At 46.1% G+C, this 25,048-nt stretch overlaps 2 protein-coding genes across 2 annotated transcripts in view; one reads left to right on the top strand and one right to left on the bottom strand.

The window, feature by feature from the left end:
• On the bottom strand, positions 1 to 25,048 carry PI4K2A (phosphatidylinositol 4-kinase type 2 alpha). The gene is made up of 9 exons (XM_073684974.1): positions 24,529 to 25,048; positions 12,731 to 12,931; positions 10,702 to 10,833; positions 8,788 to 8,941; positions 6,458 to 6,519; positions 6,272 to 6,371; positions 5,071 to 5,204; positions 3,465 to 3,524; positions 1 to 1,036 (listed from the first exon to the last, which is right to left on the bottom strand). Exons 1-9 carry the CDS (start codon positions 24,901 to 24,903, stop codon positions 875 to 877), a joined length of 1,380 nt encoding a protein of 459 aa, XP_073541075.1. The 5' UTR covers positions 24,904 to 25,048; the 3' UTR covers positions 1 to 874.
• The window catches only part of MORN4 (MORN repeat containing 4), a 31,870-nt gene continuing 24,246 nt past the window's right edge, over positions 17,425 to 25,048 (top strand). Inside the window, exon 1 of the mRNA XM_073684976.1 lies at positions 17,425 to 17,538. The gene's annotated coding sequence lies outside the window, so the exon portion shown is untranslated. The remainder of the gene's footprint in view (positions 17,539 to 25,048) is intronic.

Genomic DNA, 25,048 nt, shown 5'->3' with positions numbered 1-25,048 from the left:
TTTACCTTTTACCGGTTAACATTTATTAAATCTGCCATAGGGTTTATGTTAAAAAGGTCATCGCTTTAGCAGTAGCCTCTCTCCTTTCTTCACAAATCCACAAAGATTTGCAGAAACTATAAACGAATTTTATGGAGAAAGCTAAAAGAAAAAAAACGAGCCCTATCAGTCGCTTAAAAAATATATAATACAACCCTCATTGAGGATTTAGAAACTTAAACTTTGGAATAAGTGCAGGGATGGTGAGCGTGTCACTGTGCATACTTCCCAAATACACACAGGGCGGGATGCCTTTGTAGACAGCACGGCTAGCGGTGCATGCAGTACCCTCAGCATCCATCAGGTGGCAGTCTGTACAATACGCGGTTGAACACTCTAGAACATGCACGCGTTAAATAATTACCAATGTGGCACCTCTGGTTCCAGCTATTTCGTTGCAAGGCTAGCGTGCATGACTAGGTTATTTCAAGTTTAGTTTATGGACGAGACATGTGCCCAGTGGACTTTCACAGCCGGTGGAATTATACGTTCCAGCAAGCGGTTCTGAGAGAAGAGGCCCCGGGTGCTAGATGTAATACAATGGCAGGTAGTGTGGACGTTTTCCTGGATGGACTTGGTAATAGGACAATTAAAGGGAAACTCTTCCTGGGTTTTGGGTGTGGGGATTCTGCGCTGGTCGCCCTGATGCCACATACATGCACCCGCTATACATTCAGTGGCAGTGACTTCATCATTTATACCAGTGCTCTCAACATCCGCTTGTCAGTTCCAATCACGTTTCTTTGTTTTCTGTCTTGTGACATGTCCAAGAAGCGGCTTTACAGCAGCACGCTGGCACCTTGGTGGCCTTTCCATACAGAGCGCTGATGGGGTATTACCACCAGGAGAAGAAGGGCTTGCGGCTCTGGAAGCTCTGCGTGTACGACTCGCTGCTGCTCTTCTGATGGGAGCGCGCCGTCTCCACTATCACCGGAGGCGTCTGCACCAGCTGCAGAGGACTCTTTCCATCCTTAAGAGCCTGCGTCAGGTTCAGGATCTGGGGGAAAAAAAAGTGAGGAATCACGTCTCACTGCAATACCGGCATCAAGGGATTACTCCCATCATCCTATTACTGTAAGGGGAGCCGGCTCCTGTGCTCAGTGTCGCCCCCTTGTCAACGAATGCACTTTTTTGTAGAACCATAACGGAGGCAGGAGAGTGCACAGGTTATGGTCAGGTACCTTCTGGCTTATATCCTATAAGAATGGGTTGGCCATGCTGAAATCTAATATGTGGGATCCCTGATTACTTCAAATTTGTCATGGGCGACATATTAAGACATTTTCCACCATAAACATTACTGTCTTCTGTTTCCAGTAAGTTACAGGACATTGACCACTTCACAGCAAAATTTTACAATGCCCTAAACCTGTTGAGTGCCCCTAGAACTGCACTTACAAAGTAATGTGTTATCAGAAAATGACCTGTACCTACATACATGCATACATACAGGGTGGTCCAAAAGTAGGTGGCCAGAAAATAATAACATTTATTTTGATTTATATATAAAATTATATTTACTAACACAAGCATAACATTGACAATTACATTTTATTCTGAACAATAATACAAAAGCCCTTAAATTTTATCAACGCAGGTGCTCATATATGTACAGTACAGACCAAAAGTTTGGACACACCTTCTCATTTAAAGATTTTTCTGTATTTTCTTGACTATGAAAATTGTACATTCACACTGAAGGGATCAAAACTATGAATTAACACGTGTGGAATTATATACTTAACAAAAAAGTGTGAAACAACTGAAAATATGTCTTATATTCTTGGTTCTTCAAAGTAGCCACCTTTTGCTTTGATGACTGCTTTGCACACTCTTGGCATTCTCTTGATGAGCTTCAAGAGGTAGTCACCGGAAATGGTTTTCACTTCACAGGTGTGCCCTGTCAGGTTTAATAAGTGGGATTTCTTGCCTTATAAATGGGGTTGGGACCATCAGTTGTGTTGTGCAGAAGTCTGGTGGATACACAGCTGATAGTCCTACTGAATAGACTGTTAGAATTTGTATTATGGCAAGAAAAAAGCAGCTAAGTAAAGAAAAACGAGTGCCCATCATTACTTTAAGAAATGAAGGTCATTCAGTCCGAAAAATTGGGAAAACTTTCAAAGTGTCCCCAAGTGCAGTTGCAAAAACCATCAAGCGCTACAAAGAAACTGGCTCACATGAGGACCGCCCCAGGAAAGGAAGACCAAGAGTCACCTCTGCTTCTGAGGATAAGTTTATCTGAGTCACCAGCCTCAGAAATCGCAGGTTGACAGCAGCTCAGATTAGAGACCAGGTCAATGCCACACAGAGTTCTAGCAGCAGACACATCTCTACAACAACTGTTAAGAGGAGACTTTGTGCAGCAGGCCTTCATGGTAAAATAGCTGCTAGGAAACCACTGCTAAGGACAGGCAACAAGCAGAAGAGACTTGTTTGGGCTAAAGAACACAAGGAATGGACATTAGACCAGTGGAAATCTGTGCTTTGGTCTGATGAGTCCAAATTTGAGATGTTCGGTTCCAACCACCGTGTCTTTGTGTGACGCAGAAAAGGTGAACGGATGGACTCTACATGCCTGGTTCCCACCGTGAAGCATGGAGGAGGAGGTGTGATGGTGTGGGGGTGCTTTGCTGGTGACACTGTTGGGGATTTATTCAAAATTGAAGGCATACTGAACCAGCATGGCTACCACAGCATCTTGCAGCGGCATGCTATTCCATCCGGTTTGCGTTTAGTTGGACCATCATTTATTTTTCAACAGGACAATGACCCCAAACACACCTCCAGGCTGTGTAAGGGCTATTTGACCAAGAAGGAGAGTGATGGGGTGCTACGCCAGATGACCTGGCCTCCACAGTCACCAGACCTGAACCCAATCGAGATGGTTTGGGGTGAGCTGGACCGCAGAGTGAAGGCAAAAGGGCCAACAAGTGCTAAGCGTCTCTGGGAACTCCTTCAAGATTGTTGGAAGACCATTTCCGGTGACTACCTCTTGAAGCTCATCAAGAGAATGCCAAGAGTGTGCAAAGCAGTCATCAAAGCAAAAGGTGGCTACTTTGAAGAACCTAGAATATAAGACATATTTTCAGTTGTTTCACACTTTTTTGTTAAGTATATAATTCCACACGTGTTAATTCATAGTTTTGATGCCTTCAGTGTGAATGTACAATTTTCATAGTCAAGAAAATACAGAAAAATCTTTAAATGAGAAGGTGTGTCCAAACTTTTGGTCTGTACTAATTATATATATATATAACGATCAGGAATAAAGAAATAGTGGTGAGCTGTGACATTGCTTCCTCTGTGCAGCCACTTAGAGGTCATGGTCGTTATTGACTTCAGTGCCTAAGGGGTTAATCTATAGCAAACCAAAATCAGGCCTACTGGTGTAAAAGCATGCAAGTAAAGGTAACCATACTCACCTGCCCCCTCATAACGGCTATCTGCTTGTGGAACTGTCCTCGGTCAAACCCTGCATCCTTCTATAGAATAGACATTAATAATACAATATTTTAGCATCCCAGTGATGACAGCAAAGGGTTAATGTCACACCCATAAATACACTGCAGAATATATCCCCCAAAATACGGGTCTAGATAGGGGGCAGAGTCAGACACCCCAACAAAATGATATTAGGTTGGCATTATCTGCCACTCTGCACATAACTGGAGTTCCCAAACAGGACATGGAGGATCCACCTCTACCGATCATCGTCAGCTCTTCTATTCCCAGGATGCAAATCACATGGTCAATGAGCGCCCCAAATAAAGGGGTACCCGCAAGTATCCAATGTGTGGCAATAGCGAGGAACTGTCCCAAAAGGCCAACCTTGGCCAAGTGAATGGGCCATTCACCAATGTTCATCCTGAGCCACCTGGTTCATAAATAGAAAACTAGATCTGCTTTGATACAGGGGTAAGGTCAAAGAGGATAAGAAATCAAATAATATTTAAGGATCACGAAAAGCTGGGTGATAACAGAGGCGCAGACTCCAATCATATCATCAAATATCGGGCGGTGTCCCACCATGGGGAGAATCATTCTTCCTACAGATTTGTTTTACTGCCGATTCTCAACTACAAAGTCTTTTTTTTTTCTCTTCTTTTTGAAGAACGACAATCTCTAAATGAGATGAATGTTCACTGTAAACCTTAGAAAAATGTACAATGCGTAGGCAAGAATGTGACCGGCGGAGAACAGAGGTGGTATTGTGAGCCGCGCCCGGCCGGGGACGCACTTTCCTCTAAGCCGCTGATCAGATTACATACTTGCATTCATTTTCATAACAGATTTTGGAGCGTTTGGTTTCTCCATCCTCCGTGTCACGGTACAAAGACTGCAGAATGAGTTACCAGTGAATCTGTCAGTGAGCTCATCTGATGGTCAGTAACCCTTATCCATCTTCTCCAAATCTATCTTGTAGGCAGATTTTTGACCACATCAAAGATTTACTTTGATCCAAGAAGTACAACTTTTTGGGATTAGATAGTTTATGGATTAAAATTTTATTATTTTTATAGAGAAAAACAGGAAAAAAAAAACCTTCAATTCCGCCATTGTTACTAGCAATAATTTTCTTTTCTAGACAGCACTATATGAATAACATAACTACTTCATCCTATGAGTTGGCACAACCACAATGATAGCAATTTATGATTCAATACTTAGTACAGTATAATATATATATATATATATATATATATATATATATATATATATATATATATATATATATATATATATATATATATATATATATATATATATATATATATATATATATATATATCCACATTTCCAGATGTGTAACTTTTTGTGTATCTTGTTAGTACGTCCATTGAGGCAGCCGTATGGGGTGTCGTTTTCATAGTTTGTAAGTATTTTATTTAACTATTTTTATTTTTACTTTTATTTATTTTTTACTTTTATTTCAATCATTTTTAAGAGGTTGTCGATTCTTCAAAGATTAAAGTAAATTGGAAAAAAATAGTGTTTTTTTGGGTGGGGGGGAGGGGGCAGTTCTCTAACCTTGAAAAGCTCGTAGAGATCTTCCTCCAGATCTTTGACAAAGTTGGGGTCTGAGATTTTCGGGAGGATGAGATCTTTGATTTCCTGGGAAAATGGCATTTTGGCTTGTGGTAACCATGCCCAGTAGAAAGGATCTGAAGAGGACAAAAAAAAAAAACAACCCACAATAAACCATAAAAAGTTAAACAGCGCAGTGTGTATAGTACTCCTATTGGCAAGAATATCCCTTAACGCCTTTATTATTATTATTGCTTTTATGTTTTTTTCCTACACACTTTTTCCCCCAACAGCCGTGTCCGTCGACATCACCGTATGGGAGACTGTTTTTTGGGACGAGTTGTAATTTTCATTGATGCCATTCACATTTTATATGGTAATGTGCAAAAAAAAATGTAAAAAAAAAAAAAAAGCAATTCCGCCATTGATTTTTGGGTTTTGCTTCGCCCGGCGTTCATTCTGCGGTGCAGTGCAGTAAAGTGACAGGGCAACATGATTCCCCAGGTCAGTACAATTATGCCGATACCAAACTCGTATATTTTTTTTATTATTAATATAATTTTAGTGGCTTAAAACAAATTCTGAACTTTGTAAAAAAAAAAAAAAAAAATAGTTTTGTGTCACTATTTTCTGAGGTTTCTAACCTTTTTATTTTTCCATTGGTGGACCTGTGTGAGTGCTGGTTTTTGTGTCGCAGGCTTTCAGCAGTCCACCAGCTGCCATGGAGCTGATCGGCACTTGAGCAAACCCGCCGCCATGATTGCGTCACTTAAATACCACCATCAGACACTGACGGCAGCATTTAAGTGGTTGAAAAGCAGTGACTGGAGTTAGCTCTGATCGTTGCTGTTAGAGGTAGGCGTCTGCTGTATAACACTCCCTTAGCCTGATCCATGTAATATAACATGTAATGTGATAAATACTAGATCAGTGAGGGTAAAACTGTTGGACCTTCTTCAATACCAGAACAGTATTCCCCTCTGCTCCATTCAAATACCAGTGGTAGGAGGACATTGATGGACTGTTCTGGCAAGCAGTAGGGGTCCTAGATCGTGGACACCCATCGATACAGCATTTATCCCAGAATAGTCCATTAAAGGCTCCACAGCAATTATTTTAGGGTGTTCGTATTTATGCAGCTACTTAACATTTTCTATAACGTTTCACAATGAGAAGCATTGAGACATTAGAGGCGCAGACTTACAGGCTCTCCAGGAATCTGGATGCTTGAGTGGGAAGGCCAAACCGTTGTCTATGGCGGCGATCTTGATGATGGGTTCTCTTACCAAGACCCAATCTGAATCCTAAGGAGAAGAGAACGGTTACAAAAACCCTGATCCGAACATAAGTAAATGCTGCAGATGTCCATACAAACCCCTGACGTACGGACCTTGGCCGCTGCGTTCTCCATGGGGTAGTCATACTTTATCAGCCAGTTGTCATTACCTCGGTCTAAGGAAAAAGCAAATGCAAATACATCAGCGAGTTGTGCAATAGTCACCGATCAAGGTCTGCACACAGTTTATGCATTTTTGTTGCCTCTTGCTGTACTGGAGATACTCTCCAGTGTCTGTGTTCCCTATGGACTTCACTGAATAGTGATTGCAGAATTCATTGTCAGGGACGGGACCGCTCCTGTTTCGAGTATCAGTGGTTAGACCCCCCCCTCCCCTCCAAACCTAACAGACATTTATGCCATTCTCAATCTCCGAAGTTGGAAGTAGAAATCTTCCCCTATTCCATGATACCTAAGATGATGGAACCACCGTGGCACTGGAGGATTGACAGCAGATCCTGAAATTAAAGGAGTATTCAATAAATATACAACAGATGTGGGTCCCACCGATGGGATCTGCATAGATTTTGAGAGCAGGGCCACGTCAACCTAGAAGTGGTTGGAATTCCCATACAAATGAAGGGGAATAATGACCATCTCTCCACTGACATTGCCGCGCGTCAGGTCCCTATTGGTTAGAGTTGCATTTACTAAACATTCATGGCATATCTTATAGATATGCCATAAATGTACAAGGTCGGAATACCCCTGTAATGGACGTTCACCAATTTTAAAGGTACACTTTATTGAGTTAGCATAAGATTTACAGGTCAACAACTACCAGGGGAACTACACAGCTCAAAAAAATAAAGGGAACACTTAAACAACAGAATATAACTCCATGTAAATCAAACTTCTGTGAAACCAAACTGTCCACTTAGGAAGCAACACTGATTGACAATCAATTTCACATGCTGTTGTGCAAATGGAATAGTCAATAGATGGAAATTATTGGCAATTATCAAGACACCCTCAATAAAGGAGTGGTTCTGCAGGTGGGAACCACGGACCACATCTCAGTACCAATGCTTTCTGGCTGATGTTTTGGTCACTTTTGAATGTTGGTTGTGCTTTCACACTCGTGGTAGCATGAGACGGACTCTACAACCCACAGAAGTTGCTCAGGTAGTGCAGCTCATCCAGGATGGCACATCAATGCGAGCTGTGGCAAGAAGGTTTGCCGTGTCTGTCAGCGTAGTGTCCAGAGGCTGGAGGCACTACCAGGACACAGGCAAGTACACCAGGAGACGTGGAGGGGGCCGTAGGAGGTCAATAACCCAGCAGCAGGACCGCTACCTCCGCCTTGGTGCAAGGAGGAACAGGAGGAGCACTGCCTGAGTCCTGCAAAATGACCTCCAGCAGGCCACAAATGTGCATGTGTCTGCACAAACGGTTAGAAACCAACTCCATGAGGGTGGTATGAGGGCACTACGTCCACAGATGGGGGTTGTGCTCACAGCCCAACACTGTGCAGGACGCTTGGCATTTGCCACAGAACACCAGGATTGGCAAAGTCGCCACTGGCGCCCTGTGCTCTTCACAGATGAAAGCAGGTTCACACTGAGCACATGTGACAGACGTGACAGAGTCTGGAGACGCCGTGGAGAGCGGTCTGCTGCCTGCAACATCCTTCAGCATGACCGGTTTGGCAGTGGGTCAGTAATGGTGTGGGGCGGCATTTCTTTGGAGGGCCGCACAGCTCTCCATGTGCTCGCCAGAGGTAGCCTGACTGCCATTAGGTACCGAGTTGAGCTCCTCAGACCCCTTGTGAGACCATATGCTGGTGCGGTTGTCCCTGGGTTCCTCCTAATGCAGGACAATGCCAGACCTCATGTGGCTGGAGTGTGTCAGCAGTTCCTGCAAGATGAAGGCATTGAAGCTATGGACTGGCCCGCCCGTTCCCCAGACCTGAATCCGATTGAGTACATCTGGGACATCATGTCTCGCTCCATCCACCAACGTCACGTTGCACCACAGACTGTCCAGGAGTTGGCGGATGCTTTAGTCCAGGTCTGGGAGGAGATCCCACAGGAGACCCCGGGATAGGCAATATTATAACTCACTAGGGGTCCTGACCACTGGGACCTCCATCGATCTAGAAAACAGGGCTCTGAAATGTTATATCAAAATAGACCAGTAGCCCCACATGCAACCTTTGTGATTTAGGGGGCTGCTGCAAAAATCCGAGGCCATCTCTGGCAGTAACAGACAATGAATGGAGTGGTGGTCCCCATGTATAGCCACATTCACACATGGCATTTCAGAGCCATGTCTTTAGGACAGATGGCGGTCTCAGAGGGCAGACCTTCACTGATCTGCAGGTCACCACTCATCCTAGGGATAGGCAATAGCCCTTTAAGAAGTCGTGTAAAGAGTAAATGTACCTGTATTTCGGATTATGTAATCTAACACCACCAGCCTCTCGAACTGGAGCTGCAGCTGTCGATTAGTATTTTCAGGAAGAGGTTCAGCCTCAAACCTCCGCAGCCAATAATCTGCGTCCTTATAGCCCTTTACAAACAGCTGGAAGGAGCCAACCTGCAGAAAGAAAGTTATATATATATAATTACATTCTACTCGCAGTATACCATTTACAGTGGGGAAAAAAAGTATTTAGTCCGCCACCAATTGTACAAGTTCTCCCTCTTAAAAAGATGAGGTCGGCCTGTAATTGACATCATAGGTCGACCTCAACTATTAGAGACAAAATGAGAAAACAAATCCTGAAAATCACATTGTCTGATTAGGAAAGGAATTTGTTTCAAATTTTGGTGGAAAATAAGTATTTGGTCAATTACAAACAAGCAAGATTTCTGGCTCTCACAGACCTGTAACTTCTTCTGTAAGAGGCTCCTCTATCCTGCACTCATTACCTGTAGTACTGGCACCTGTCTGAACTTGTTATCAGTATAAAAGACACCTGTCCGCAACCTCAAACAGTCACACTCCAAACTCCACTATGGTGAAGACCAAAGAGCTGTCGAAGGACACCAGAAACAAAACTGTAGCCCTGCACCAGGCTGGGAAGACTGAATCTGCAATAGGCAAGCAGCTTGGTGTGAAGAAATCAACTGTGGGAGCAATAATTAGAAAATGGAAGTCATACAAGACCACTGATAATCTCCCTCAATCTAGGGCGCCAGTCACACAGACACTGTGCATCACACATATCTGTGTGACTGGCGCCCTAAGCAAATTCCATTGGTGTGCATGTATAATACTATACAGCCACCCCCTCCATGATTTGGTAGGTGAGTGAGTGGCTGTCTGCATCAGTATTCTGCACATGTGCGGCCCCCGCCTTTATCATGGAGGCTTGCTGCATCCGGCAGTGCATTGGTAATCTGACCTGATGGTTGGTAAGGCATTATCTTTTACTGTGATGTTTTTTGAAATGATGTCCAATGTTAGCCACGAAGCATGGGGGTGGCAACATCATGCTTTGGGGCTGTTTCTCTGCCAAGGGACCAGGACGACTGATCCGTGTACATGAAAGAATGAATGGGGTCATGTAACATGAGATTTTGAGTGCAAACCTCCTTCCATCAGCAAGAGCATTGAAGATGAAACGTGGCTGGGTCTTTCAGCATGACAATGATCCCAAGCACACCGCCAGGGCAGCGAAGGAGTGGCTTTGTAAGAAGCATTTCAAGGTCCTGGAGGGGCCTAGCCAGTCTCCAGATCTAAACCCTATAGAAAACCTTTGGAGGGAGTTGAAAGTCCGTGTTGCCCAGCGACAACCCCAAAACATCACTGCTCTAGAGGACATCTGCATGGAGGAATGGGCCAACATACCAGCAACAGTGTGTGCCAACCTTGTGAAGACTTACAGAAAACGTTTCACCTCTGTCATTGCCAACAAAGGATATAGAACAAAGTATTGAGATGAACTTTAGCAATTGACCAAATACTTATTTTCCACCAAAATTTTAAAAAAAATTCTTTCCAAATCAGACAATGTGATTTTCAGGATTTGTTTTCTCGTTTTGTCTCTCATAGTTGAGATCGACCTATGATGTCAATTACAGGCCGACCTCATCTTTTTAAGTGGGAGAACTTGCACAATTGGTGGCTGACTAAATACTTTTTTCCCCACTGTATCAAAGATGAGGCCATTATTTCAACTGTCTCTATTACAAAAAAGGTAAGAGATTCACCTAAAGTTTCCTTTAACTTTTTGGTGGTCTAAGGAGATCGCAGTGATCAGATCCCCACAATTTGATATTAGTTATAAATCGCTTTACTCCGATCCTGTCCCCACCGGGCAGCGAGACAAGTCACCGCTTTTCCTCCCTTACCTTAGGAGGCAATCCGATCCGATTAAACCGCTGACCCACTTTTGGCACTTTTTCCAACGCCAGCCGCTTCCCTCTGGACTTCACTCGGTCTATAGCACTGTAATTGAAGGTCTCGCTGGCTAAATATACAACCTGTAAAGTAAGCACAAGACAAATGTGAACATCTACAAACAATTTTGAATCCAGATCAACATGGCCAGATGACATATCTACAAGGAATATGAAAATACAATATAAGGCGGTGCTCAATCACAGTGGTCATGGCCTCGCAAAAAAAAAATAAAAATCATCAGGTGCTCTCATCAACCATCATAGTGATAAACTTTAGCTTGGATACGCTCTTTAATTTTCGCAAGCCCTCCACTATTTTCTATTAGAGAATTCTCTAAAGTTGAAGACCCTTGTGTATAAGTTAGAGCAAAGTTCCCTAAGCTAGAGGACTAATGATGGCATATCAGGCCTGTTTCAGTGACAGGGGGGCATCTTCTATTGGTTAAGGACATACTGGGAGCTATAGATTCATGCAATACAATTGTATATGGGACTAACCTGACACTACAATTGATTGATGTACTAAACTTGGTGCTGTACTAACAGAGGTTCTGGTGCTGCATTCATGTACTGACGGTGATTCTGGTGATGTAGTCATGTACTGAGGGTGGTTCTGTTGTTGCATTCATGTACGGACGGTGGTTCTGATCTTGTACATATATAGAAATCCATAACATGCTTCATGGCTATGTTAAAGCTTAAAAATCCTCAAAACGCAGAGATTTGAGATTATGAGGAGGATTTGGTGAGTTTCTGCTTCAAAAACTCAGTTTAAGTTAGCATGTGTTCACACGGTTTTTTTTTTGTTTTTTAAGCACAAATTCTCCAAATCCCTTTCAAATACTCAAAATTTGATTCTGGTGATGCATTAATGTACTAACGGTGGTTCTGGTGATGTATTCATGTAATTACCCCTTTACATTTTTTTGCAGCCCTTGGGATTGGTCCAGTATGGTAATGTGGCCCTTGGACCAAAAAATGTTGTGCACCCCTGCTCTATGTCTAGAAGAAAGAATGTTTAATTATCACAGACTGCGATTCTTTACTGTACCAGCAGTGAGACTATGGAACCTTTACTGTACCAGCAGTGAGACTATGGAACCTTTACTGTACCAGCAGTGAGACTATGGAACCTTTACTGTACCAGCAGTGAGACTATGGAACCTTTACTGTACCAGCAGTGAGACTATGGAATGCTCTGTCACATGATGTCGTAATGGGTGATTCACTACAAAAGTACAAAGAGGGCCTGGATGCTTTTCTTGAAAAATATTACAGGTACTAGATTTTGTGATGGGACGTTGACCCAGGGAACTAGTCTGATTGCGGCATGTGGAGTCGGGAAGTAATTATTCCCATAATATGGAGCTATTAGTCTCTGCCCCATGGGGTTTTTACCTTCCTCTGAATCAAAATGTTAGACTGTAGGTTGAACTTCATGAACTTAAGTCTACCTTCAACCTTAAAAAACCATGACACGACTGATTTAATGCACATCGGTGTAATGCTTAATTTTCCCTGTGGTTGCACTGCAGGGAAATAGAGGACATGTGACCGGGTTTCCCCACAGATTACAGCTGGGTGCCATGTGATCATTTACACGAAAGGAGGCTTTCCAAAGCAGAAAACCCCATTAAGGTTACATCTGACAGACAATGATTTTCTGCTGCTTGGCCACTGCCCTGGAGTCCAAATGCTAACTCCATTCCTACAACATATGAGTGAGCTAGGTGGGCTTAGCTTGGCAGCAGATGTGTTTTTGTAGCAGCATTGGATGGCAAGCTTGTAATGCATCCACCAAAAAGAGGCCACCATAAAGTGGCAAGTGGGCTCATGCAGTTTGATCAAAATGCAACTTTCCTTCCTAGAAGAAAACATTGAAGCCATGTGCAGACTGTTGTAATATGCAACTTTACTGCAATAACTGCAAATAACTGTAGGCCAAGGTTGGCCACCTGAAAAAGGAAAGCAGCATTACCCTGGTCCGAGGAACAATATTGAGCTCCAGTTTTTGGTCGACTAGACTGGCTCCGGCCTCAGACAGATATCCCTGGTTCAGAACGAGACAGTCCCTCCCGAAGCAGCACGGGCAGCACAGCTTCTGCAGCCACTTTGTCCACTTAGGGTTCAGCTGACCGTACGGCTCCTCTGTTTTCGGTTTGAAGACTGCAATTATTTCCTGGAAGATAAAAGCACATTGTCAACCATATTACCCCTTATTCTATAAGACAGGAGGGGTGGTAATGTAATCTGCACAGAAGGTTAGGAGTTTGGGGCCTTTATACTTTCTGACTTTTCAAAACACGGATGAGCGATCAGTTGGCATATTGGAGGGTATGTCATGTGCACTTCCGTCAGGATGATCGTTGCTGTAGGCACAAACAATGAAAGTTCTGCTGCTTGGCCCTGCACCGTACCCACCCGAGCAATGAAAGTCCTGAAGCTTGGCCCTGCACCCTACCCACCCGAGCAATGAAAGTCCTGAAGCTTGGCCCTGCACCGTACCCACCCGAGCAATGAAAGTCCTGCTGCTTGGCCCTGCACCCTACCCACCCGAGCAATGAAAGTCCTGCTGCTTGGCTCAACACCATACCCACCCGAGCAATGAAAGTCCTGCTGCTTGGCCCGGCACCGTCCTCACCCAAACAATGAAAGTCCTGCTGCTTGGCCCGGCACCGTCCTCACCCAAACAATGAAAGTCCTGCTGCTTGGCCCTGCACCCTACCCACCCGAGCAATGAAAGTCCTGCTGCTTGGCCCTGCACCGTACCCACCTGAGCAATGAAAGTCTTGCACGGTCCTCACCCAAACAATGAAAGTACAGCTGCTTGGCTCTGCACCGTACCCACCCGAGCAATGAAAGCCCCGCGCCGTCCCCACCCAAACAATAAAAGACCTGCTGCTTGGCCCTGCACCGTCCTCACCCAAACAATGAAAGTCCTGCTGCTTGGCCCTGCACCGTCCTCACCCAAACAATGAAAGTCCTGCTGCTTGGCCCTGCATCATCCTCACCCAAACAATGAAAGTCCTGCTGCTTGGCCCGGCACCGTCCTCACCCAAACAATGAAAGTCCTGTGCCGTCCCCATCCAAACAATGAAAGTCCTGCTGCTTGGCCCTGCACCATCCTCACCCAAACAATGAAAGTCCTGTGCCGTCCCCATCCAAACAATGAAAGTCCTGCTGCTTGGCTCTGCACCGTACCCACCCGAGCAATGAAAGTCCTGCTGCTTGGCTCTGCACCATCCTCACCCAAACAACGAAAGTCCTGCTGCTTGGCCCTGCACTATCCTCACCCAAACAACGAAAGTCCTGCTGCTTGGCCCTGCACTATCCTCACCCAAACAATGAAAGTCCTGCTGCTTGCCTCTGCACCGTACCTACCCGAACAATAAAAGATCTGCTGCTTGGCCCTGCATCGTACCCACCCGAGCAATGAAAGTCCTGCTGCTTGGCTCTGAACCGTCCTCACCCAAACAATGAAAGTCCTGCTGCTAGGCTCTGCACCGTACCCACCCAAAGAATGAAAGTCCTGCTGCTTGGCCCTGCATCGTACCCACCTGAGCAATGAAAGTCCTGCTGCTTGGCTCTGCACCGTCCTCACCCAAACAATGAAAGTCCTGCTGCTAGGCTCTGCACCGTACCCACCCAAAGAATGAAAGTCCTGCTGCTTGGCTCTGCACCGTACCCACCCGAGCAATGAAAGTCCTGCTGCTTGGCTCTGCACCGTACCCACCCGAGCAATGAAAGTCCTGCACCGTCCTCACCCAAACAATGAAAGTCCTGCTGCTTGGCCGTGCACTATCCTCACCCAAACAATGAAAGTCCTGCTGCTTGGCCCTGCACTATCCTCACCCAAACAATGGAAGTCCTGCTGCTTGGCTCTGCACTATCCTCACCCAAACAATGAAAGTCCTGCTGCTTGGCTCTGCACTATCCTCGCCCAAACAATGGAAGTCCTGCTGCTTGGCTCTGCACTATCCTCACCCAAACAATGAAAGTCCTGCTGCTTGGCTCTGCACTATCCTCACCCAAACAATAAAAGTCCTGCTGCTTGGCCCTGCACTGTACCCACCCGAGCAATAAAAGTCCTGCTGCTTGGCCCTGCACTGTACCCACCCGAGCAATGAAAGTCCTGCTGCTTGGCTCTGCACTATCCTCACCCAAACAATGAAAGTCCTGCTGCTTGGCTCTGCACTATCCTCGCCCAAACAATGGAAGTCCTGCTGCTTGGCTCTGCACTATCCTCACCCAAACAATGAAAGTCCTGCTGCTTGGCTCTGCACTATCCTCACCCAAACAATAAAAGTCCTGCTGCTTGGCCCTGCACTGTACCCACCCGAGCAATAAAAGTCCTGCTGCTTGGCCATGCACTGTACCCACCCGAGCAATGAAAGTCCTGCTGCTTGGCTCTGCACTGTACCCAAAAATTCAATCACATAGACTTACGCTAGGTCCAACAAGTTTCTGCAATTTTTGATAAGAGGAGTAATACTGGGCTATTCTTGTCACCGAAAATCCTGATAGAATGCAAAAGCCGACACAGACTGTGCTCCGTCCTCACATATATATCACCAGCTCGCTAAATACAATTAACATATTCATAGTCAGCGCTAAACACATGTCAGATTTCTCATAAGCCTCTGAGGTATGTGTTGAAAACCACCCGGAAAATGCGACAGGCAATAGTCCCATTCATGATATTAGGATTAAATGAAGAATTATAGGGGGCTCTGAAAAGCAACCAAGCAAAATAATAACACTATAAGGGTTTATTACTAAGTGATCGCCGGTTTCTTGGGGTAAAAGGGTCGGAGCTTTTGATGCAAGACACAATATTACCCAAGAAGCTAAACCTGCACAACCTGGAACTAAAGGAGTAATGGGATTTCCATGTATGAGGGCATCACAGGTTGCTGGCTATGGGGCTGTAGACCGGTCAGAGAAGGCCCATGCGGACCCCCATGCATTGCTAACAGTGCCTACAATGGCTGGACCATGGAAGTAGGCGGCCTGGTCTGATGAATCATGTTATACATCATATGGAGGATTGTGTGTGGAGGCAGTGTGATGGGGCGATGTCCTGCGGGGAAACCTCAGATCCTGGCATCATCTGGATGTGACATGTACCATCTGCCCAATATCGTGCAGACCAAGTGCATGACCGCAGGGAACAAGTCTGATTCATGAAGGCCACAGCTCACAAGACTAGATCGCCATGTTGGTACGGCTATTTTATTACAAGAAGTAAAAGAATTTAGGACATTTAGTCATGTTCAATACCCCAGCGTGCCGTCCTTTACTTGAAAATCCTCGATTGCATTCAGAGCATTTTACACAAAATTTTACAAGAAAAACTAAAGTATCACATGTAATAAACCCCGGAGACAAGCTTCCAATTATGCAAGAAAATAACTGTGCGGAGGCAGCGAAGACTCATAGCAGAAGTATGAGCAGCCGGCCCCGTGATTGATTAGTCAGTGGGACATAATGTAAATGCAGACATAATACAAATATGGACAAAACAACCAGGACACTCCACCACTGAATTATGGTTACTCATTCAGTCCTATTGCCCCCAGTGTAAAACATCTGGCCCCGGTGGCACAGAGCTCCCAGATACCAGCGCGATCCTGTAATAGGAGCCTCTGGGGTAACAAGTCCGTTCATGACATTTCTTCCTCCTGAATCTTCCCCCATCACCTGTGAGTGATATTATTGAGAAGTAGAAGGAACCGCAGCAACTCAGCCACGAAGTGGAGACCCCACAACGTTACAGAGCGGGGGGGTTGGGTGCTGGGTGCAGAAAAGTCACCACCGCTCTGCTGACCCCATAACTGCAGAGTCCAGACCTCCTCTGATATCAGCACAAACACTGCGCCCCAGCCAGGAGCTTCATGGCTGAGCAGCTGCATGCAGCCGTACATCACTAAGCACAATGACGAGCGTCGGATGCAGTGGTGTAAAGCCGCCACCACTGGACTCTGGAGGAGACGTGTTCTGTGCAGTGATGGATCACACGTCTCTGTCTGATGGAGGAGTCTGGGTTTGGTGATTCCAGGAGGACGTTACCCCCTGACTGCATTTTGCCTGCTGTACAGATGGTGGAGGAGGATAATGCCATGGGCTGTTATCAGGGGGTCAGCATTGGGCCCTTAGTTCTACTGAAGAGAAATCTTAATTCTTCAGCACAAGACATTGTGGATAATTGAAGCTTCAGCTCCGTGGGAACAGTTTGGGGTTCGCCCTTTTCTGTTCCCCATGACTGTGCCCAGAGTACAAGCTCCATACAGACATTGAGGGGAGAACATGAGCGGTCGCACAGAGCCCGGACCTCAGCCCCATCCAACAAAAACAAAAAGCTGGACCTCGCCATCATTGTAGACCAAATGTTCAAATTATTGTCAGACAGGCACATAAAATAGGGCTGTCACCTCGAAAATAAAGACAGAGTGAATGGAAAGAACGTGGAATGAAATCCAACCCATACACCCGGCATCAGTAAGGTGCAGAATCCAGCGGCTCCGCTTCCAAATTCAGAGTTTCCTTTACTTAAACATGAACGGCTGTTTTGTTATTCTAAATAAGAGCTGTAGATAGCGAAGGATCGATTCCGACTGAAGCGATAGGCGCCGACCCAAAATCAATAACCAGCGACCAAAGGGCCGGATAAAAGAAACGAAAATAGAAGCTCAGCAGATCCAGAAGAGCGATAACGCAGCGGCGCGAGCAACCGACAACATTACACGGGCGATAACCGAGGAAAGGCGAAACAGGAGCTCGAGTAAGGTGAGAAAGCGGGCGATAGAAAGACGAGACACTCGACACTTTCACTCCGCAACCTAAGAGATCAAAGGGAGATAGGAAGGGAAGGTCGCTCGGCTGCTCTTGTTTCAGGACACCGCGAAAACACAACAGCTCCAAAAGATGTGAAAAGAAGGGACATCTGAGGGTAAAATACCAGACCAGAAATCACAGGTCACCAGGACTAATGGAAGCGTCAGCAAGCTCCACCGATCTAATGTCTATTGGAAGACCTGAGTGGGTGGGTGATATTGCAGGGAATAGGCTTTCTATAGGAGTAGGCTTTCTATAGCAAGACCGATTTGAAAACAGACCCCCCCCCCCAAACTATCACCCCCATCACTGAGGGGATGGCAGAATTAAAGGGAATCTGTCAGTAGGACCAACCCTCCTACGGCATGCAGGTTACAGGAAGCTGAATAAAATGATACCTTGATACCTGCACTCTGATGTTTTATTTTAGAGAAATCCACATTTTTCTTAATATGTAAATGAGCTGTTAAGATCTATGGGCCGGACAGAGATCTTCCTGAGAATCTGCCTCCAGAGCTCATTTTATATGAAAGGGGGCGTTACCAGTGTGAGACATGTAATGACTGACAGTCTGCTCTCAATCACACACAGCTCTGTAGTGAGAGCAAAGTCGACGCGCTACGGCACAGCAGAGTAAATGAACTTTGTCTCGTTATAAATATTTGTGGCGACACTTGTCCTCTCATGCTGCTGGCAGTTCTGCCGCAGAGCTGAGCCCGATTACAGCTAACAGCACAGCAGAGGTGAACCTTGTCTCATTACAAGCACAAAAAGCACATTTCAGTTGTCTTCTTACACTCCTGTCAGCTTATTTCCCTGTAATAAGACATTGGATTGCAGATATCAAAGTATCATTTTATTCAACTTTCTATGACCTACATGCCCATATAAATGGGTTAAGAGGGTTCATCATACTGACAGATTCCCTTTCTGGACAGTCATCTATAGATCTGGAAAATCCTCATTCAAGGGCCTCTATCTAAGGCGTTATCAGACCTTCACTTGTTGGCTTTGTCTAAAGTCACTGGCAGATCTTAAATTAAGGGCCTTCACAAAAATGTCTGGTAGCAGAACCTGGTTAGAGGGGTTACGTCTAAGGAACTGGCCGCCCTTCACTCTCAGCGTTCACCTAAGGGGCCGCTGCAGACCCACCCTCGAGGAATTTCATCTAAGGCCACGGCCCCACTATTCGTATTTGGTCAGTATTTTTTCTCAAGAGTGGGAGCCAAAACCAGGTGAGGAACAATCAGAGAAAAAGGTATAATAGAAACAAGTCACCAATTCTGTATTTATCACCCACTCCTGGTTTGGGCTCCCACTCCTGAGAAAAAATACTGACCGAATACTGAAAGCGGGGCCGTGGCCTAAAGCCTTTAAGCGGCTGGTCCAGGACCTCACTCAGGAGCCTTCACCATGCGTGGTAGTACACTGTCACAAGAGGGTCTTCATACAAGGATTTTTATCTAGGGGTCTGCTAGACCAGCATGGTATCAATTGGGTTGCCCAACCTTCAGTATCCCCCTTACCAGTTGGAGGCTGTTAGGTGAAAACCCCTATAAAAACATCCAAGGGGCATCTGAGCTGCTAGATAATTGCAGGCGAATGACAGGTGCCTGATACGCTCTCCTCCATACACTGTGTTCCAAATTATTATGCAAATGATATTTTCTCAGATTTTCCCAAATTATCTATATGAATTGCAGTCATTGTAATTTTCCAGTGAAATAACTATTAGAGTACAATTGAAAGGTTTTTGTACAAACTGCCTATGATAACAGTATATTTAAAAAAGTAAAACACTCAAACTGCACTCAAAATGCATGTTCCAAATTATTATGCACAGCAGAGTTTTCAACCTTTTCATTTTAATAAAAAAAAAAAAAAAGGTCATTTTTGAAATGATAAGCATTAGCAGGTTATTACAAACTGAAATCAAACAGTTTTCAACTCAAAACTTTATTCTAGGTGATGTTACATTTGCACATAGGACCCCTTGTTCGAAAGGAGCTTCTGAACTCTCTCGTCCATTGAATTTGTCAGGTTTTGGATGGTTTCTGCTTCAATTGTTTTGCATGAGGACAGAATACCCTCCCAGAGCTGTTGCTTAGATGTGAACTGCCTCCCGCCATCATAGACACTCCTTTTGATGATGCTCCAGAGGTTCTCAATGGGGTTGAGGTCAGGGGAGCATGGGTGCCACACCATAAGTTTGTCCCCTTTTATGCCCATAGCAGCCAGAGATGCAGATGTGTTATGTGCAGCATGAGACGGGGCATTATCATGCATGAAATGATCTTGCTGTGGAATGCACGGTTCTTCTTCTTGAACCATGGAAGGAAGTGCTGTTTGAGAAACTCAACATACATTATGGAGTTCATCTTTACCCCTTCAGGGATCCTAAAGGGGCCGACAATCTCTCTCCCCATGATTCCAGCCCAAAACATTACTCCACCTCCTCCTTGTAAGCGCCGTAGCCGTGTTTGCATGGGGTGTCCATCAACCAGCCATCCTCCACTCCATCCATCTGGACCATCAAGATCATTTCATGCATGATAATGCCCCGTCTCATGCTGCACATAACACATCTGCATCTCTGGCTGCTATGGGCATAAAAGGGGATAAACCTATAGTGTGGCCCCCATGCTCCCCTGACCTCAACCCCATTGAGAACCTCTGGAGCATCATCAAAAGGAGTGTATGATGGCGGGAGGCAGTTCACATCTAAGCAACAGCTCTGGGAGGGTATTCTGTCCTCATGCAAAACAATTAAAGCAGAGACCATCCAAAACCTGACAAATTCAATGGACGAGAGAGTTCAGAAGCTCCTTTCGAACAAGGGGTCCTATGTGCAAATGTAACATCACCTAGAATAAAGTTTTGAGTTGAAAACTGTTTGATTTCAGCTTGTAATAACCTGCTAATGCTTATAATGTCAAAAATGACCATTTTTTTGTTCTTTATTAAAATGAAAAGGTTGAAAACTCTGCTGTGCATAATAATTTGGAACATGCATTTTGAGTGCAGTTTGAGTTTTTTATTTTTTTTAAAATATACTGTTATCATAGGCAGTTTATACAAAAACCTTTCAGTTGTACTCTAATAGTTATTTGACTGGAAAATTACAATGACTGCAATTCATATAGGTAATTTGGGAAAATCTGAGAAAATATCATTTGCATAATAATTTGGAACACAGTGTAGAACATGCGTGTTACGGAGGAAGTGAATCTTCCTGCTTAGAGATTCAATCATCCCAGACAATCACCAATTCATTGGATCTCAGGTTGGACCCACAGTCATGTCTGAATTCAATGAGGGCAGCAGGATACTTAGATGTTCGAGATAGTTAAAAAGATTCTCACTACCCTGGTCTGGCGACCACTTTGGTTCTCCGTTGCATCTGGACCAGGGTAATGCGGACTTCTTCAGCTGACACTCGAATATTGGCATCCTGGACCCCTTGTTATTATTTGGCTCCCGCGACGTCATGACTTCACACAACATGGGGGCCTAGTTGTCACAACAGGCACTCAGGATGCTCGAGGGGGTCCGCGCTGCCCAGATTCGGCTGCCACGGAATATCAATGCAGTCATTAAATCCTTTTCCTCATCTCTATTAGTCCAATGAATGAGATCTTTATCAACTGAATCAAACTCTTCTAGATATTTTAGAGAAGGGACCCTGGCAAGAAGGGGGTTAACGTAGACACTTTTAGTATACCACTCCAATAAATGAGTGGATCCCATGGTGGCCTGGCACGAGGACATGAAATAGTGGAATAGAAAGTGAAAGTCACATGATTTTTGCACCCATGTCCCCTCCCCGTGGTCATCTGCAGCCGTATTACCCCTCCATGAACATTACAATGAGCATTAAAATGCAAGAATCAGTCACCTCTCATATTACTGCTCCGTAAACTAATAGCCACTCCAGTTCTCATTCCTATTTAGAAGCACAAAAAAAGTCTCAAATATCAACTAAAATGTACAAAGTTTATGCAACGTATTTATGTGCAGGATACAATATCCAGCCAACCAAAAATCCCTGTACCTAACTGAATTACTCCTAAGAAATCTTATAAGTATAGGGGATTGTTCATCTGGCGAGACCGGGGGCCATATAACAGGCAGGGAGCTTGGGACCATGTACCCTATCTACGGAAAGTCCTTACTTTCCCTCTGTCCTAGTTCACTCGCAGCAATGAATAATTGAGAATGAGACATTGGAGCGACCGATCCTTAATGACAGACAAGGAGCAAACATGAAGGTGTGTGCAAGAATCCTGGAAATGTCAGACAGGCATGAGGTGACCGTCTCCGCACTCACATTCATGTCAAGTGCATTGCAAGGAGATGACGCAACGGTGGGACACAGGAGTCACAGCTCCTGAAGAAGCCCCCCACCTCCCATCGACCCACCTGGATCTTTTACGACCGACACAAGTAGCACCTACAGATGTTGTTGGTCTCAAGCTGGTATCTCTGCTCTCACCTGAACCTGACAGACTAGGAAAAGCCCTCCTCTGACCCTGGTCATTCCCTGCCTGACCACAGAGATTGGCAACCTTAAATAACACAATGGCGCCCCCACTCGATGACGGCATACCATTAATGTCTTTAGCAGCTCCTGATATAGCTAGAGTAGTAATTCTCTAAAGAATAAAGGAATCACATACAAAACAGCTGCAACCAACATAAACTACAGCGGAGTAAACAAATCCAACAAAGACTATCACCAGCAGGGGAAAGGTATATAAAGCTGCACCCAAAAGGTGATAGGACAGAAATACAGTAAATGAAAAACGCCTGTTACCCAACAGAAACAAAGATAACAGAACTAAAACACCCAAAGAAAAAGTGAATCTGCTGTGGCTCAGCGGAAAGAGACCACAGAATTAAGGGTTCGAATCCAGATGCATGACACCATCGACAGGATAGCGGATGACTTTTATGGTAGGGGTCCAACCACTGATAAACCCACCTTACCAGAAGAGGGTGCTTTCAACCAAATTAGTAATGTTAGTGGCAATGTTCGAGTCATTGATTCTCTATGGGACTGTTGTGGCGCTGTACTTGGCTTTCTCCAGTAGTCTTCCATTGAATCTCTGTGGATAATCAGCAACTGTCTCAGTTATTGGATTTCCCAATACTATTAAACTGTGGCAAAACTAGCGACCGCCGATCACAAAGAGCAGCGGTCCAATCGTAGGACTGCTAAATCACCAGTCGCTGTTCGGCACGACCATCTGCCCACAGACTTGCAAAGTGATTTCCTAGTTCTGCAAATCCCAGGTATAGTAATTTACTATTCAGGCACGATTCCAAGGACGCAGATGCACAGTGACATGTACCAGACTTTTTTGCATTAGACATTTGCATTTTCTGCCGGCTGCTGTGGTTTGGTGGCATGTATATCATTTATCGGTGCACGCCACATGCAAAAGCACCCGACGTGCACAGCCGACACCATCAGGATAATTCTCTCGTTATGGAGACAAGTATAGAACAACACCGGGATAAACAATAAAAACCTGAGGAGCCATAATTACCTCAGTGTCCATAATCTGCCTGCAGAAAGGGATCCAACGTGACAATCGGGCAGTGCGGTAACTTGAATTTCATGGGCCCCAATGTAAAATCTCCTACAGGGCCCCCAACTATGACAGGTCATTAATAGTATTGGTCTTTCATATAGGCCAAAGGGACTGCAGGGTCTACACCCAGGAGCTGTGTGCACCACCACCTAATGGGCATCCAAACAGAACTGATGCCAATTAAAGGGAAACAGTCTTCTCTGCCACCCATTTAAGGGGAATCTTGGAGCTTCATATGCTGCCAACTAATGTGGAAGAACGTACCCATCGATGCCGCCATCTAAGGGTGAACTAAGGACCACTGTGTGCTGTCAGCTAAAGTGACACCCAGCAGTCATGTGCCGTCAGTTAATGATGTATCCAGATCAGCAACTTGTCACCAAAGGGGGACCAAAGAATCCTTGGTGCCGCCAGGCAAAGGGAAACCAAGGACCCACAAATGCTGCCTGCCAAACATGAACTCAGGACTTGTGTTTCCCTGATAAAGGGAAACCCAAGATTCTTGGGTGCCGCCAGCTGCAGGGGAACCCAGGAGCCCCCGGTGCCGCCAGCTGCAGGGGAACCCAGGAGCCCCCGGTGCCGCCAGCTGCAGGGGAACCCAGGAGCCCCCGGTGCCGCCAGCTGCAGGGGAACCCAGGAGCCCCCGGTGCCGCCAGCTGCAGGGGAACCCAGGAGCCCCCGGTGCCGCCAGCTGCAGCGGAACCCAGGAGCCCCCGGTGCCGCCAGCTGCAGCGGAACCCAGGAGCCCCCGGTGCCGCCAGCTGCAGGGGAACCCAGGAGCCCCCGGTGCCGCCAGCTAATGGAGAATGCAGATCAGCCCTGTGTTGCCAGTTAGAGTAACACCCAGGAGCCCCCGGTGCCGCCAGGTAGACGTGAACCGAGGAGACTCGTACGCAGACGCTTAGTGCATCACCACTTAATCCAGATCCCTATTGAGCAGCCTCCTATAAAGGGGAAACCAGGAGCCCCTGCAGCAACAGGAACAATTAACCCCTTCATTCCAAAATCACGAGACCTCCATCCCATAGCCCGAGAGCCAGCAGAGGAGGCGGTGCAGCCGGATCACAGGGCGGTCGTGTGACTCAGGACACAAGATACAACCAAAAAGTGAAGAGACTCCATGTCCCAACAGGGCCCGTCTATAATAACATCCTACCATGTTCTAACCGACTTATCACTAAATCTCTGCTGCTGCCAGTGACTGGAAACGCCATAGATGGAAAACCTTGCTGGATGCAACTTAAGCAGACCCCCTGCTGTGATAAGGATGGGGCCCAGCGCCGCGTACGAGGACCCCCCGGGGCCCAGCGCCGCGTACGAGGACCCCCCGGGGCCCAGCACCGCTCACCTCCTGATCGTCCTTCACGAAGTAGCTGCCGCTGGAGCCCTGGTAGATCCGCTCCGGGAAGATGCCGCGGCTGATCGCCCGCTCCGCCCGCCGCACCACCTCCCTGAACTCCGGGTCGTCGGGGAAGCAGTTCTTGTCCCGGCGGTGGGAGCGCTCCAGCAGCGGCTGCCTCTCCCGCTCTGTGGGTGATCCTGGAGGAGACGGGGCCGGGACACACTGCGGGGAGGACTGCGGGATCCGGACCACCACCCCCGGGACGATGGGGAGGCGAGCTGCGGGGCTGAGCTGTGCCGGGGCCACCGGAGGCGGCGGAGACTGGAAGGTGTAGTCAGGCTGCTCCCGCTCCGGAGACACCAGCGGGCTGCTCTCGTCCATGGCGAACACAGACACCCGGAGAGGAGCGGAGCCTGAGGGGAAACAAGTTCCCGGACACAGCCGGTGACAGCAGCAGAGCAGGTGACAACCAGCTGACTCACAGTCACTACAGGAAACTTCCGGGACTGGCAGCCAATGGGAGCAG

This window comes from Phyllobates terribilis, unplaced genomic scaffold, assembly GCF_046119375.1.
Source record: "Phyllobates terribilis strain yellow unplaced genomic scaffold, ASM4611937v1 Scaffold_5__5_contigs__length_657084704, whole genome shotgun sequence".
Taxonomy (NCBI): domain Eukaryota; kingdom Metazoa; phylum Chordata; class Amphibia; order Anura; family Dendrobatidae; genus Phyllobates; species Phyllobates terribilis.
Note: the sequence above shows the minus strand (reverse complement) of the source record. Positions and strands in the feature narration are given on the sequence as shown.

Coding starts and splice junctions, on each gene's coding strand:
- PI4K2A (XM_073684974.1), bottom strand. CDS start 24,903: ATGGACGAGAGCAGCCCGCTGGTGTCTCCGGAGCGGGAGCAGCCTGAC. Junction 8,942..10,701: donor GGATCGGATTGCCTCCTAAG/GTAAGGGAGGAA, acceptor TTCTTTCTGCAG/GTTGGCTCCTTCCAGCTGTT. Junction 1,037..3,464: donor TAGCCGTTATGAGGGGGCAG/GTGAGTATGGTT, acceptor TTTTTCCCCCAG/ATCCTGAACCTGACGCAGGC.